Source organism: Lagopus leucura, unplaced genomic scaffold (genome assembly GCF_019238085.1).
Source record: "Lagopus leucura isolate 7727_CA_CO unplaced genomic scaffold, USGS_WTPT01 Super-Scaffold_100053, whole genome shotgun sequence".
Classification (NCBI taxonomy): Eukaryota; Metazoa; Chordata; class Aves; order Galliformes; family Phasianidae; genus Lagopus; species Lagopus leucura.
Window position 1 is genome coordinate 1,279,860 of NW_024962299.1, and position 13,415 is coordinate 1,293,274.

The window sequence follows — 13,415 nt, forward strand, 5'->3', positions numbered from 1 at the left end:
TGGAACTGATGGAGGTTGTGGCGCAGGCGGTTCCAGCTGCTGCTTGGGAGCTGGGCTTTGTCAGGCTCTGTGTGCCAGGAGTTACTTCCCAGCAGTTCAGCAGCAGCAGCAAAACAAGCACATGTTTCTGTCTGCAGGGATGGAATGGCCGCAGTGCTGGTGCCGGTGCAGGGTTGGGGTGTCAGCAGTTTGGTGAGGGGAAGGTGGGCTTCTCCCTTTGTCAGTGGAGGGGAACCACATCTCAGTGGGTGACACAGCGCACAGGACTTGCTGTATGCCAGCAGCCCCCAATTCAGGATTGTGCTCTTGGAGTTTGCACCTGATCAAAGCATTTTCACTCTGCAAACCACAGAGGGAGAGCTCCGGAATGGAAAACTTGATGTGGCCTTATCTACAGGAATCCGAGCCCTAGCTTCAGTAGCCTCCAAGCCTCCCTTGTCCTTCCAGCAGACCCTCAGCCTCCCTCTCCGTGCATGGGGAAGCCCAGCTGTGTGCTCGCTGCTGCCCTGGGGGTCCCTTATGGCTCCGGTTGCCCCCAGCCCTCCCTCCACGATGCGAGCAGCCCTGCAGGCTTCTGCCGGCGCTCCATTAGCAGAGATAAACCAGCCCTGCCTCTGAGCTCACCAGATGTGCCCGCAGCCCTTCGTTTGGCCCCGCTGCTGCTGGAGGTGTGGGAGCAGCCCCACTGCGGGCGCAGTGACCCCGGGAGGCAGCTGTGGGGTCACACTGACATCTGGCACCGCTCGCAGCGCTGTGCTGGGCTGCAGCACGCTGCTGGGCCGGGCCGAGTGCTGCTTTTCCAGTGAGGCACACGTAATCAGAGCAGCAGTTGCAGGAGCTGCCTCACAGCCCTCGCTGCCCAACTTTCGCTTGTCACAAGGCAGGATGCGTTTGCGGGTGTGTTTTGCAGTGATCAGAGTTGAGGATGGAGCTTTGGTTTTGCTCTGTGGCAGTGAGAGCTGCGCTAGCTGGCAGTGCTGAGCGCCGCAGATCTGTGTGTGTTCGAAGCCTGCAGCTGATGGCACGGTTTCCTTCCTGCCCTGCTGTGCTCACGCCTCGCTGGGTGCACTCCCTGCTCGGCACTGTGGCACAGGGCTGGTTGCTGTGGAGGTTGGGAGAAGTCTTTCCCTTCGAGGTTTTGCTCCTCACCCACTAGGAACAGAGCGGAGCAGCAGTGCAGCAGCTGGCCCACGTCAGGCTGGGCTGTGCCCTTCCTCCAGGCAGCAGCGTGTCCCCACACACAGGAGCACTGGGTGCCACGTGGCACTGGGACGTGTCCCCAGGACACCAAACCCATCCCACTGCTGCCTGCTGGAGCCTGCTGTGCCTTGCAGAGCCGTGGGCTCTCAGCATGGCTGGGTTGAGGGGATCCTGCCAGCATCAGGGAGGGTTTGCTCTGTGTGCCCCCAGCTGCCGGCCTGACGCTGCTGCTGGGCTTCCTTGCAGGGTGCTCAGCTTCATGGGGTAGATTAGATCCAGGTTCCATTAGAAACCGCTGGAAATGGGTTCCCAAGGAGTTCTAAGGTAAATCAATAACGTGTGTAGTCTCCCTGGCTGGATGTGGTGGCTGAGCTTATGGTTCATTTAAGCCTTGGATTTACAGTGCTTCCCAAATGGTTCTGCTGGGACTGACTGGCATCTGGGTCAGACCTGAGACGGGGTTCCTCAGCAGTGCCCAGTGGGTCTGATTTCCATGTGGAACAGGGCTGCAGGGCGGTCCTCTCCATGCCCAGCTGACAGGCGGTGCTATGGGAGCCCAGGGTGCCACTGTCCCCATCCCTGTTCCCATCCTTGTTCCCATCCCTGTCCCCACCCTCAAACCCTGGCGCTGGTGCCTGAGTTGCCCAAACAGGGCTCAGGCTGGGCACGATGCAGGGCCATGCTCAGGGAATCTGCCGTGCCCTCTCCCCCATGCTGCCATTATTATCAGGTTTTTCCCTGTAGCTCTGTAAGGTGGAGATGGAGCTGCTAGAACAGAATCTATTTTGATTACTCAAACTCCTCGCGATGCTAATTTAGTCAGCTCGTACGTTACAAATGTAGGCTCTGTGTGTTCGAACTGTTCTTGTTTTTTTACTTAATAAGTTCTCGAGATAGTTGCCATGGCAATAATCCTGGATTCTGAGGATACGGACAGGTCCACAGGAGCCAGCACAGAGGGAGCAGAGCCCGACTGCCTGCTGGGGCTGTGAGCAGTGTCCCCGGGCTGTGTCCAGGCAGTGTGGTGTCTGCACAGCAGCTGGAAGGTCTGCCTTTTGGCCGTGGCAGATGGAGTTTGGGGGCGAGGGGCGAGCTGGCGAGCAGCAGAAACAGAGCCTGGAGAGCCTCCTCCCTGTGTGCTGGGGGAAAAGTAGGTGGTTTTGGGGCTGACCGCGTGGCCCCGTAACCAAGCTCCCATCTCCCTGTGTCGGGAGGGACCGCAGCCCTCGCGCATGCTCTTACACTGCTGTGAGTGCTTTAAATGAGCGAGCGGAGCGACAGCTGGGCAGGAGGCTGCGAACAATGAAGGTAAAGTTGGCTTTCAGCGACGTGACCCTCTCCAGGCTGCACGCCAGAGGACCATAAATAATGGATGGGAGCAAGCACCCCGGCCAGCACGCTAATGTACGGAGCGGCTCAGCGCTGCTTCGCCATTACGTCAGCGCCGCGCCGGGCTCTCCTATCAGCACAGTAATTTTACTGCTTTTAAATAATAAATTGCGCTGGGAGCTGAAATACTCCTTTGCCCCATTCAAGCCTACCAGGGTGTGCGAGCACACGGATGAATTTTGCATACGGTAAAGATAAATTTTGTATCAGGCTGCAGAAAATTCCTTGCGGTCGGGGCTCGGCCCTGCCAGCGTGGGGCGCGGGGTCCTTGGGCACAGGCCAGCACTGGTGCAGATGGGAGAAGTCCCCATGCTGGCTGTGCTGCTGGGAGCCTGAGGGCCGTTTTTGGCTTCTTCCAGCAGGGATGGTTGTCTGGGAGTGAAAGAAACTTCTTATAAACTAAAGTGTGGTACAACACAAAGCCAGAGATAACCCAAAGCTTGCTGCAATCCCAGTGCACTTTTGATGACCTGGGTTTGCAGTGGGGAGGGATGAGGCGTCCCAGTGCCCTCAGGGATCCTTTTTGATGGATGCTGCAGCCTGTTTGTTTGCCTTCCAGCTGGGCTTTTGGAAATGCAGTGCAAAAATATCCTATAACTGTCATGGGGGAGCTTACGTGCAGGAACCACGCGGGTTGTGTCCCTGTCCCCGAGGTCTGTCAGTGTCCCCATGGCAGCCCCATGCCGTGCCAGCAGGAGCTGCTCAGGAGGTGATGCTGTGTTCACTCACCTTTTGCAGCAAGACTTAAGGAGCTGTTATTTCTGAATCAGGAAGTGAGCAATGTCATGGAGCTGCATAAGAAAGTGTAAGCAGCTTAGGGCGGATTACAGTGAGTGACCACTTGGCTGTGCAATTAGATGGGGCGATGGTGTGATAAATCAGGAGCAGCTGCTTACCTGTCCCATGATGCTGTTTATCTCGGCACGTGTGCGCCACTCTCCTTGGGGTGGAAGGGTGCCTGGCGCCTGTTTTGCAAGAGCAAAATGGCTGTAGGTCCCTTGCAGCCCAAAGGCACTCTGTGATTCTGTGGTGTTGTGGTGATTCTTCAGGCAGGGTGCACAGCTTCGTGTTGGGCTGCCTGAAAATGTGTGGCTTCCACTTGCAGACTGTCTGAGTGGGTGCTGCAGGGCAGCATGGTGTACAACACACCATGCCACGTGTTGGTGCTGCCCAGCAGTTCCATGAGAGCTCCCGTGCCTGGGGACTCTTGTACCCCAGTGCACCCCAGAGCCACCCATGCTGTCCTCCTGGGCCCTGCATGGGGACCTGTGGTGCAGCTTTGCTTCTCCCCATCCCAGCATCTCATCACTGCTTGGCCTGGCATCACATCCTTGGCATCCCCAGCAGTGCAGGCGCCTTCCCAGTGCTTCCCAACTTCAACTACAGTGCTTACACCTGGCTGCTGCCTTGGTGGTGCGGAGGGCACCCGGTGCCAGGTGTTCCTGGGCCCTTTTTCCTCCTTTTCCTCCTGCCCTTAGAGGAGCTGCTCCCTAGGGGCTCGGAGCAAAGCTGTGGCACCTGGGGGGCACCGTGCACTGATATCAGCTGGTATGTTGTGGTGTGCTGGTGATCCAGAGGCACTACCCAGCTTCCAGATGTAGGTGAGCTGCAGTAAATTACCTGTAGTTAAAAAATGATGCTAATTAAATTCAGACGCAATAACAATTAACGCCACTGTTCTCAACTCGCCGAGTTTCCTCGCAGCTCCAATTGATGGGAGAAAACCACTTCTGCACAGGGAAGGAGGGGGAACTTTGTGCTCCTGCCACTGCGCTGCGTCCTTCTCCTCATGCATCTGCAGCTCCCAGCCCTGCAGCTCGGCTTTATTCCTAGCAGTGAGCAGTACTGTGCCACATCACCTCGTGGTGGGCACCGTCTGTATGGGTACATGCACACATCCCTGCTGTGCTCGGGCTCCTGCAGTGCTTGTTCCTTACTGCCCGAGGAATGGCTTCACCTGCGTGCCCACAGCCCGTACCCTCACTGCACAGTGCTGCAGTCACCCACAGATGTTTCTGCAGGCTTTGGGCAGTCGAGCTCTGGCTGCTCCTTGTGCCATGCCAGGCCAGCAGCGCGCCGTGCCGCTCGGTCACCCAGCTCCGAGGGAGCCGGGGATGCTAACGAGTTTGCATACATTGAATTACGGGCAGGGCTTTAATAGTATGGTTTTTAGGCCCTGGCTCCAATCCAACATTTTTTCGTGCTATTATCCTCTATTTACAGCTTTCTGAAATCAGCTGATGTCACCGCACATATGTTTAGAACCGTTGCTAAGGTGATGAGCTGCAGCGCGGGCGCCCACGCAGCCCCGATGAAAGGCTGCGAGCTGCTGGGCAGCGTCTGTTCTGCTGCTGCTTCGTGGGGCAGGGCTGAGAGCCACGGAGCTGTGCCACCCGACAGGGACACAGCGGGCACCGTGCAGCACCTCTGCTGCACCATGGGCTGCGTTTAGGGCTGCAGCTGCTCTTCACCCACAGGCAGGCAGCAGTTGCCCCAAATCCACGCACCCGATGGCTGATGCCCGTCCCACATCCTCTTCCTGTCCCTTTGATGGGGGTCTGTCCCACGTCCCCTTTGAGTCCCTGCTGTGGCACATGGGGGTGATGTGTTCCTGCAGACCCGTCTCCCATGGAAGCCGTGCCCCGGAATGGAGATTAATGGACCGTCCTTCCCTGTGGCGAATGGCACCGAGCTGCCATCACAGCAGGGCAGGATCCTGACCCACATGGGACAGGGCTGCTCGTGGTGTGAAATGGAATAGCAGCGCCCACCTGGAGCTGCCCACCGAGATTACGCTGTGGGAGTGTTATGGGGGAAAAGTCCTTTTGGGTTTAAGTCAGTGTGTGAAACGAGTGTGAAAAAAATCCTCATGGTCCGAGGTGTTTCTGTGTCCTTTCGACAAAAAGGAAGGAGCAAAATCAGTCTGCCATTTCAGCTGTGAGAAGACGTGGATATGTGTGTATCCATCTCTGTTTTCCAGTCCTCCAGTGCACACCAAGCATCTCAAATGATGACAAACGTTTTCTTCCCTGGGAGCTCACTGTTCTCCCACGGATATTTCTTTCCTTTTTTAAAGGATGCTTGCTAGGGCTTGACCTAGTTTGGCTGCCGTCGCGCTGCAAAACGATGCTGCACGCACCCAGCACAGCTCCCTGCATTCCTGCTTGGTGGGCTGGGCAGAAACAGCCTCGCATTGCCCTTTCCATTTCCCTTCTCCTTCCCTCCCCCCTGTGAGGACAGGATTTAGCACGTGGCACAGGTGTTCAGGCACCGCCGCAGGAAGCGAGAGCCTGGGTAGCTAATTTTAGCATAAAATATAAATCTTGTTAATTGCTCTCTGTGCAAGGAGCAGTGAGGTGAGGCCATGGAAAGGCATTTGCCCTGTCTTGCTCCCACCGAAGCGGCCACAGCTGGTGTTGCTGACAGGCAGTGCTGATGTGCCAGGCCCTGTTGCAGGAACGATGCCATGAATGTGGAGCTGACGTTGGGGTGATGCTGTCCCACTCCCTGCTGCTGTGCTGCTGCCATGTGTGGGTCGTGGTCTGGGGCACGGCGTGGGGCTGCTCTCAGCAGGGCACTGCTGGGGCTGCCTGATGAGGAGCATTGAGGCTCCGGGGCACGGCTACATTAGAAAGGAGCTTTTATTAAGATAGTGCACTGGGACGTGACAGGGTAGGGCTCACCTGCTGGCTGCTGTGCTCTGGGGCCACTGCAGGGACAGGGCTGTGAGCCAGGCTTGTCCCTGGGGTCCCTGCTGGGCTTGTCCCTGTAGGGTCTCTGCTGGGTTTGTCCCTATAGGGACTCTGCTGGGCTTGTCTCTATGGGTCGATGTCAGAGATATCTTTATAGGGTCTCTACTGGGCTTGTCCCTGTAGAGTTGATGCTGTTTATCCCTATAGGTCTCGCTGGGCTGCCCTCTGCCCGCCTCCAGCCCTGCCCTGTGCCTTGCTGCAGATGGGGCCTTGCACTGGGGGTGCTGCCTTGCGCATCCCCTGCTCCCCCCCTGGGCTGGGTTTTTATTCTGGGAATCCAGATCTAGCTCCGTGTGATCAGGTGTTCATGACGATGCGGGGTAATCCATACTTGGCGCAAATCCAGGGCTTAAAACTCCTAATAGCCTTGTCTTGGGTGCTGCAGCATGTGCTGCTCCGAGTTGGGGAGTCAAGGTCTTCGCTTCTGATGGTTTAATTTGGACAATGAGTATCACTTAATAGCAGCGTTTTATTACATTCGTTTCACTCTCACTTTTGAAAGAGTTCTTCTGATGCATTCAGGCTCCAGGCCCTTTGGATGCTAATGGACTTCTGCTGGGGTTTTGTTTTTGTTGCTGCGTAGCACCAGGGCTCCCATTCGCCGGGGCTTGGTATGAAGAACGCCCAGCGCCGGACAATGCGCCCATTCACAGCAGCACAATGGAGGTGGAGCGGTCCTCAGGTCCTCACGTAAATCAGCATGCAGAGCCCCATCCATCCGTCCCTCTGTCTGTTTGCTGGGCTGGGGGCGTGAGTGCTGTGATGCCAAAGGAATGTGGTAGGTGTGCTTGCTGCAGTGCAGCTGGTGGGTTGAGGTGTGGGAAGGTGAGCGGCTCCTTGCTGTGGGCAGTGGGGATCCAGCCGGCAAAGTGCTGCTCCTTCTTCTTACTCTTAAAACCAACGCTGGCCTTGGCAAAGTCCCTGCAGGAATTGAGCAGTGCCCCTGCTGAGCTGAGCTTCCAGCAGGCCAAGGGGATGCGGGTGCTGGGGGTCCCATGGCACAGGGCTGTGTTTGCCCTCTGCAAGTGGCCACCACCGGGAGCAGCCCTGGGCCAGGGAGCGACTGCACACTGTGCTCCAACCCACAGAGACAGCAAACAGCCACGCTTTGTGCTGCTAAAGCTGGGTTTAATCTCTCTCAATCTCAGTCACGAGTCAGAAAGGTGAAGGGGTTCATGGAGGCCGGAATGAATCCAGCCTGGCCCTGTCTGTATGAGCTCCAGGCACAGGGATGCCGAGCCGTGCTGCCACGGGAGGGGAAACCCACAGGTGTGGGCTGGTTTCTACATGGCAAACCGGGAGCTGCATCTCCTCCCCAGCAGGGCTGGCCATGGCTGGGGGGGTTCATGGAAAGCACTGAACCACAGTGTCAGTGGAAAGCAGAAAATTGTTAGGGAAACAGGCTAGCAAGTCATTGGAAAGGCTGAAAAACGCATTGAAAGTGCACAGCTCTGCTGTAGGTGTTGGGGTTCAGTGGGGCTCAGCAGGGCTCCAGGGAGTGGATCCCAGAGTGCCCACAGGGCTGAGCATGGACATGGTGCCCAGCAGTGCTTTGGCTGCAAGCTGTGCTGGGCAGCAGGAGCTCCCAGCCCCTGACAGGAGGGCATTGGGGATGCTGCCTGTTTCACAGCCTGGTGCTGCCCGTGGGGCCTTGCCTGGAAGCCATGAGGAGTGGGATTGGCTCCATTGCTGGGCTCTTCCTCTGAGATTCCCCCAGGTGGTCCTGAGGTGTCCCACATGGGGAAAGCTTTGGGTCTGCGTGGCAGTGAGGTGGTTGTGGGGTGGATAGAGAGAAACACAGAGCTGTGCGAGGAGGAAGAGAGGTGCTTTGCTGCTGGAGTCCTTCAGGTTTCTGTGCAGTGGGATCTGAGCATCGTGTTCAGCTTCCCTGTGCTGAAGCATAGGATGGTGTTGGACCACAAGAGAGCAAAACCCTTTGGGGTTACTCTGCAGTGTGTGCTTGCGTGTGTGTCCATGTATGTGCGCACAGTGTGCACGGGGACAAGTGCTAGCAGCGTGCAGTAGTAATTCACTGCAACAGAACCATGCAAACCACACAGTTGGCAGCCCTGCTGGCACCGGCTGGGCACATACAGGGCTGCAGGCCATGTGGGTCCTCATCTGCAGCTCTGGGCTGGGCGGCCGGGACCGTGGGAAGCGATGTGAGCACACGGCCTGGTGCTGCCATTGCGAGATGCAGCTGTGGCTGCGGAGCGGGAGGCAGCGCGGTGGGAAGCTGCTCCCGGCCGGCACTGCTGGTGGTTTGGGGCCAGGGCTCGCGTTTATCCCAGCACTGTGCGTCTTGAGAGCGGCCCCGTCTGGAACGTTCTGAATCCTGAGGTGGTGGGAAAGAGATTTCCTAATATGCTCGTGTTAAACAGCAGACTTGGTGTTGTAGAAAAGCGTGGAGTTGTCATCGGGAGTTTGGAGTGGTGCTGGGCAGGAGATGCTCGCAGGTATCACAGGATGGCTTCAGTCCTGGCCTTGTTTGGGAAGTAAGAGCGATGGGGGATGCGCTCGCGGCGGAGATGCTGAGAGCTGCTGTGGGATGGGGGTCTGTTTGGCTGCACCCTCCTCAGTGCTGAGCAAACCCCTCCCAGCAGGAGCAGCGCTGGGGGCAGTGGGCATGGCTGCTGTGGGGCCAGGCGGAAGGCAGAGGGCAGGGCCATGGGGGGACCAGGTGCTGCTTGTGTGAACCAGAGAAGAATCCATGCTGAGAGGTGAAGACAGATGTGAGAGCAGCCAATAGGGATTGACATCCCTGCCCAGACACTGAGCGCAGGAGGGCAGCGAGTGTCTGAGAGCAGGAGGATGCCGGGTGAGGGCAGGGGGGCTCAGAGCCCAGGGACCCCTTGGAGTGGCACCCGGTGCCATGCTGATGGTGATGGCCTGTCGGGTGCCTGGTGACACGGAGCACGGAGTGGGGACGTGTCACCATGTAGATGTGATCTGTCTGAGCTGATAACTCAATCTTCAAAGATTTGAGGACACCTGTTTTTGGGATGGAGTCTTCAAAAGGAGCCTGAGACTTAGAAAATTTTGTATTTTGACAAGGCTTGTTCTTATTCCAGCCATTACAGACCAAACAAATGTGTTGGGTTTGCGCAAATAGCGTCTGTGCTTCTCACTCCCATCCCTGTCTTTGAATTTTTGTGGTGGGTAAAGCCTGCAGCCGGCTCTCCTCTCTCTGTCTGGTGCTGGAAGACGTCTGCACAGTTTCTCTTGCTCTGAGCTGGCGGGATGTGGGCACGCTGCAGTGCATGGATGGAGGGCAGCCAGGACCAGGTTTGGTCCGAGAGGGGCTCAGGGTCATCCCTGCAGCCCTCACTGCTCCCAGCAGGGCCGCGTTGTGCAATCAGGCAGTGGATGGCTCCTGCCTGTTTCCTTTCCCTTTTGGAACCGTCACTTTTGAGGTCCTCTCCAGCCGCGTCTGGTCTCGCTGTGTGGCCTTGGGCTCGGCCTGCCCTGTGCAAAATCAACAACATTTTCAGCTGGTTCCTCGCCCTGAGAAGAGAGAGGAGCGAGGGTGTGCTGGGAGATGTTTCAGGGCTGGAGGCTGCTGGGGGACTCACAGCCGTGCAGGGCTCACACCATGCAGCCCTGGCTGCTGAGGTGAGCAGCTCCTTTGTTTCCATGGAGGAGCACACGGCTGCCGTCCCGTTGCTCTCCCACTCCCGGCTGTGTGACCCACGTGCAGCCGTCCCGTTTGGAGCCCCGTCGGTTGTTCAGAACCCAGGCGCGGTGGCGATGGGCAGCGCTGGGGGGCTGCCGGGGGCAATGGCAGATGTGAGCGGAGCCCCCAACCCGACCCCCCCTCCTCCGAGCTGCTCCAAACGGAGAGCTGCGGCTCTGCTGATTGTTGTGCAAATGCGCTGCTCCCTGCAAGCTGTCGGGCAGGCGGGCGCTGTGTGCGCACCGAGAGCAGCAGCTTTCCAAGCGTAATGAGTCAGCGAGAGGAACAGAAGGGCGCAGAATTAATCTGGCACCCGTCTGCCTTCTCGCAGTTAAACGGGTTTTCGTGACTCCACGTGAAGAGATACCTGCCCTGCTGCACGCAGCCACGAAGGCAGAGAGAGCAGAGTTCTGTGAGGGTCCGTGGATGGCGTGCAGGCAGCAAAGCTGGTGCTGGGCTACGGTGCTGGGCTGCGTCTGCTGGGAGCGGAGCAGCTCCTGGGGCAGAAGGCAGAGCTGAGTGTTTCCACGTCTCTCACAAAGCACACACAAGCTTCCATTGCTCACCACAAGCCAACTGAGTTTCCTTTGCTTGGGCTTTTGGTGTTTGGAAGTTACCTGTGCTGCATTGAGGGCCAGCAGCTGAAACCAAGGGGAAAAAGCCTTAAACATCACAAATCGGTATCAGCACCTGGCCGAGGCTCTCAGGGCTGTAAATTGCTGCGGCTGCTTCCCCAGGAGGACCTTGGCTGAGAGCGGGGCTGTGCTGAGCCCCCAGTGCGTTTTCCAAACAGCCCTCGTGGTGTGTGAGCTGAGGCACTGAGGAAGGAGCAGAGAAGCAGAGATGCAGCCTTCTGCTGCCGCTCCTCACCCAGGCGATGCTCTCCGTCCTCACCGTATGGACATGCTGGGTTTGTGCCCAGCCCCATGTGCTGCCACCCAGCACCAGCACAACGTGCTCAGCTGTGGGAGGAGGAGGAGGAGAAGGGCGTCACGGCTCTGGTCTGTCCTCACACTGCCTCTGCTCCACGGCTGCTGCTGCGGGGCTGGGAGGGGGCCTGCACATGGCTTCTGAAGTTCCTTAAAGACAAAACCAACCCGCAGACCGACCCCAAGGGCCCTGAGAAGCCTAAGTGAAGCACAGAAATGAACGATGGTGTTCCTAAGGTCCTTCTAGAACACCACACCCCGTCCTCCTGCCCACCCCCATCCCTGGGGTGCCCAGGGCCAGGGTTCCCTCTGCAGGACAGGGGGCTGCAGGCAGTGCTGCAGGCTGCGGCTCCGCGCCCGCTGCACTCTCTCTGTTTTCCTTCTCTCTCCCCGCCCACAGGATTCCCAGTCTTGTGATGCAGCTCTGCGTGACTTTGTTCCTGGACCATTTCCTGCAATTGTAGCCGTGCAGAAACCCGGCTGCTGTTAGGAGAAGTTAATGGGAGCAGTGTGTAGCGTCGTCAGGTGGTAATTAGCTGGGGAACGAGTTTGCAAATGGTCGCTGTTCTGCCTGCTTCAGCGTAAGAGCAGGGAAACCTTTGCTGCAGGAGTTACGGGTCGCTGCTCGGAGCACTGCTGCTGCACAGATGCTTTTTAGCCTCTGGTCTCCAGAGAGGAGATATTTTTGTTCACCTAAAAAGGCCTCGCCAGCCTTGGCTGCAGCCCGCCTTTCTGATCCCCGTTCCAGCTCATGCCTCGCCGTATTTCAGATGTCAGCTGCCTTTTCAGCCCTGTAACCAGGCAACCCATGGCAGAGCAGGCAGCGCTTTGTTATTCCCCGGTTCGCCGTCCCCGGCCGAGGCACACAGCCCTGCTGCAGCGAGGGGAGCCTGGGGAGAGCCCTGCAGTGCTCACTGTGTGCATGGCTCTGCCCTCCTCCCCAGGTTCCAGAAGCGAGGTTTGGGAGGTCCTGAGGCTTTGGGGCAGAGGAGGTTGCTCTGTCCGGGCTCACGCTCTGTTGCAGGCTCCCGTGTCGTGTTTGCAGGGCAGGTCCCAGCTTGCTGCTGCTGCCCTGGGAGGTTCCACGTGCTTTATCCCCCACGAAGGTTTATCCCTGTATCCCCAGTGAATCCATCCTTTTGCCACGCCTGACTTCTCTTTTCCTCTCTCTAACAGACGGTTGATGATGAGGCGATGGCAGCATAAATGAAGATCAAGTAAGGAAGGCAGAACGATGCCCAAGGGTGGGTGTTCTAAAACACCACAGCCAGAAGATTTCTCTCTCAGCAACGACATGGTGGAGAAACAAACGGGGAAAAAGGTAGCGTGGTTTGTTTGTTGCTTTCCTTTGGGAACGCTGCCCCTTGTGCCTGCCATCTCTGAGCTGTGACACCATTTCTCATGTCAGTGCCTTGCCCAGGGCTGTTCCTCCCAAACCAAACCTGCTTGCTGGCACTCTGCCTGCAGGTGAGGTCCCCTCTGCTTTCTCAGCAGCTGTAGCGCTGCCTGGGAAGTGCTGCACCCGCCCAGACCTGTGTTGGTGAGCAATGGGAGTGCGTGGGGAGACTTCCAGTAGGACTGGGACTGTGTGAGGAGCTCTGCTGAGCGTGGAAGGGCCAAGCAGCACTGTGGTCTTGTGAGTGCTGTGCGAGAGAGGGGTCTTCCTCCTCCTCTTTCCCCCTCCAGCTGCCAGCACAAGGTCTGGGTGCTGAGTGCAGCCTGGCCAGCAGCTGCTCTACACAATAGCTGTTGGGGTTTATTTAAGGGCCTGACTGGGCCTGAGATGAGGTTGTAACAATAAAATCTGAGCAGAAGGGTAAGTGAGTACATGCTTTTCCCCTGCTTTCCCACACCCAGATGCTCATTTGTTCCAGACTTGCACTGTGCCTCCTCCCTTTCAGCTTTTCCTGGCATTCCCAGTGTAGCTTCCAGTGCAGAGAGCTGCGTTCAGGTGTTACCTTTAAATAAAAACTGACCCTCTCCTCTGTTGTATTCTGCAATGGAAACAAACACAGCCCACTTCCACGTTCCTTTGCCCCCCCCTTCACCCCGGCCTTCCCTGGGCAGTGCCTTGTCACTGTGTCTTGTGCTCTCATTCCACCACGCTGCCACGTTATTGACAAAAGGAGGCAAACAAACAAACAACCAGAGGAGAAATCCCCAACAGAAGTGTGGTTGTGGCACTGGCAGCATCAGCCTGGTTCCCCTATCCGTGAGTTTGGGTCCGTTGCAGAGCCACCCTGCGGGGTTCCCACTCCCCTCATTTACCCTGGCCATCGCTGGGCTCGCAGTCTGGGGGCTGTCAGCCATTCCTTGCTGTGCTGCTGTTCCGCAGCCCAGCAGCAGCATGGTGCAGGACTCCTCACCCCACACATGACTGTGCTGCTAAACCAGGGGGGTGGAGGGGTGAGGGCGAGCCCTGCTTCCTGCCCACGGCCAGCATGGGCTGCGGCTGTGTGAAGGCTCCGGAGG

At 57.7% G+C, this 13,415-nt stretch overlaps 1 protein-coding gene across 1 annotated transcript in view; it reads left to right on the forward strand.

Moving 5' to 3' along the window:
- Positions 1-13,415, forward strand: part of ANKRD11 (ankyrin repeat domain 11) — an 80,120-nt gene that overhangs the window by 43,746 nt on the left and 22,959 nt on the right. Inside the window, exon 3 of the mRNA XM_042885849.1 lies at positions 12,120-12,264. Within this exon, the coding sequence (XP_042741783.1) occupies positions 12,178-12,264 (87 nt within the window). The 5' untranslated portion in view covers positions 12,120-12,177. The remainder of the gene's footprint in view (positions 1-12,119; positions 12,265-13,415) is intronic.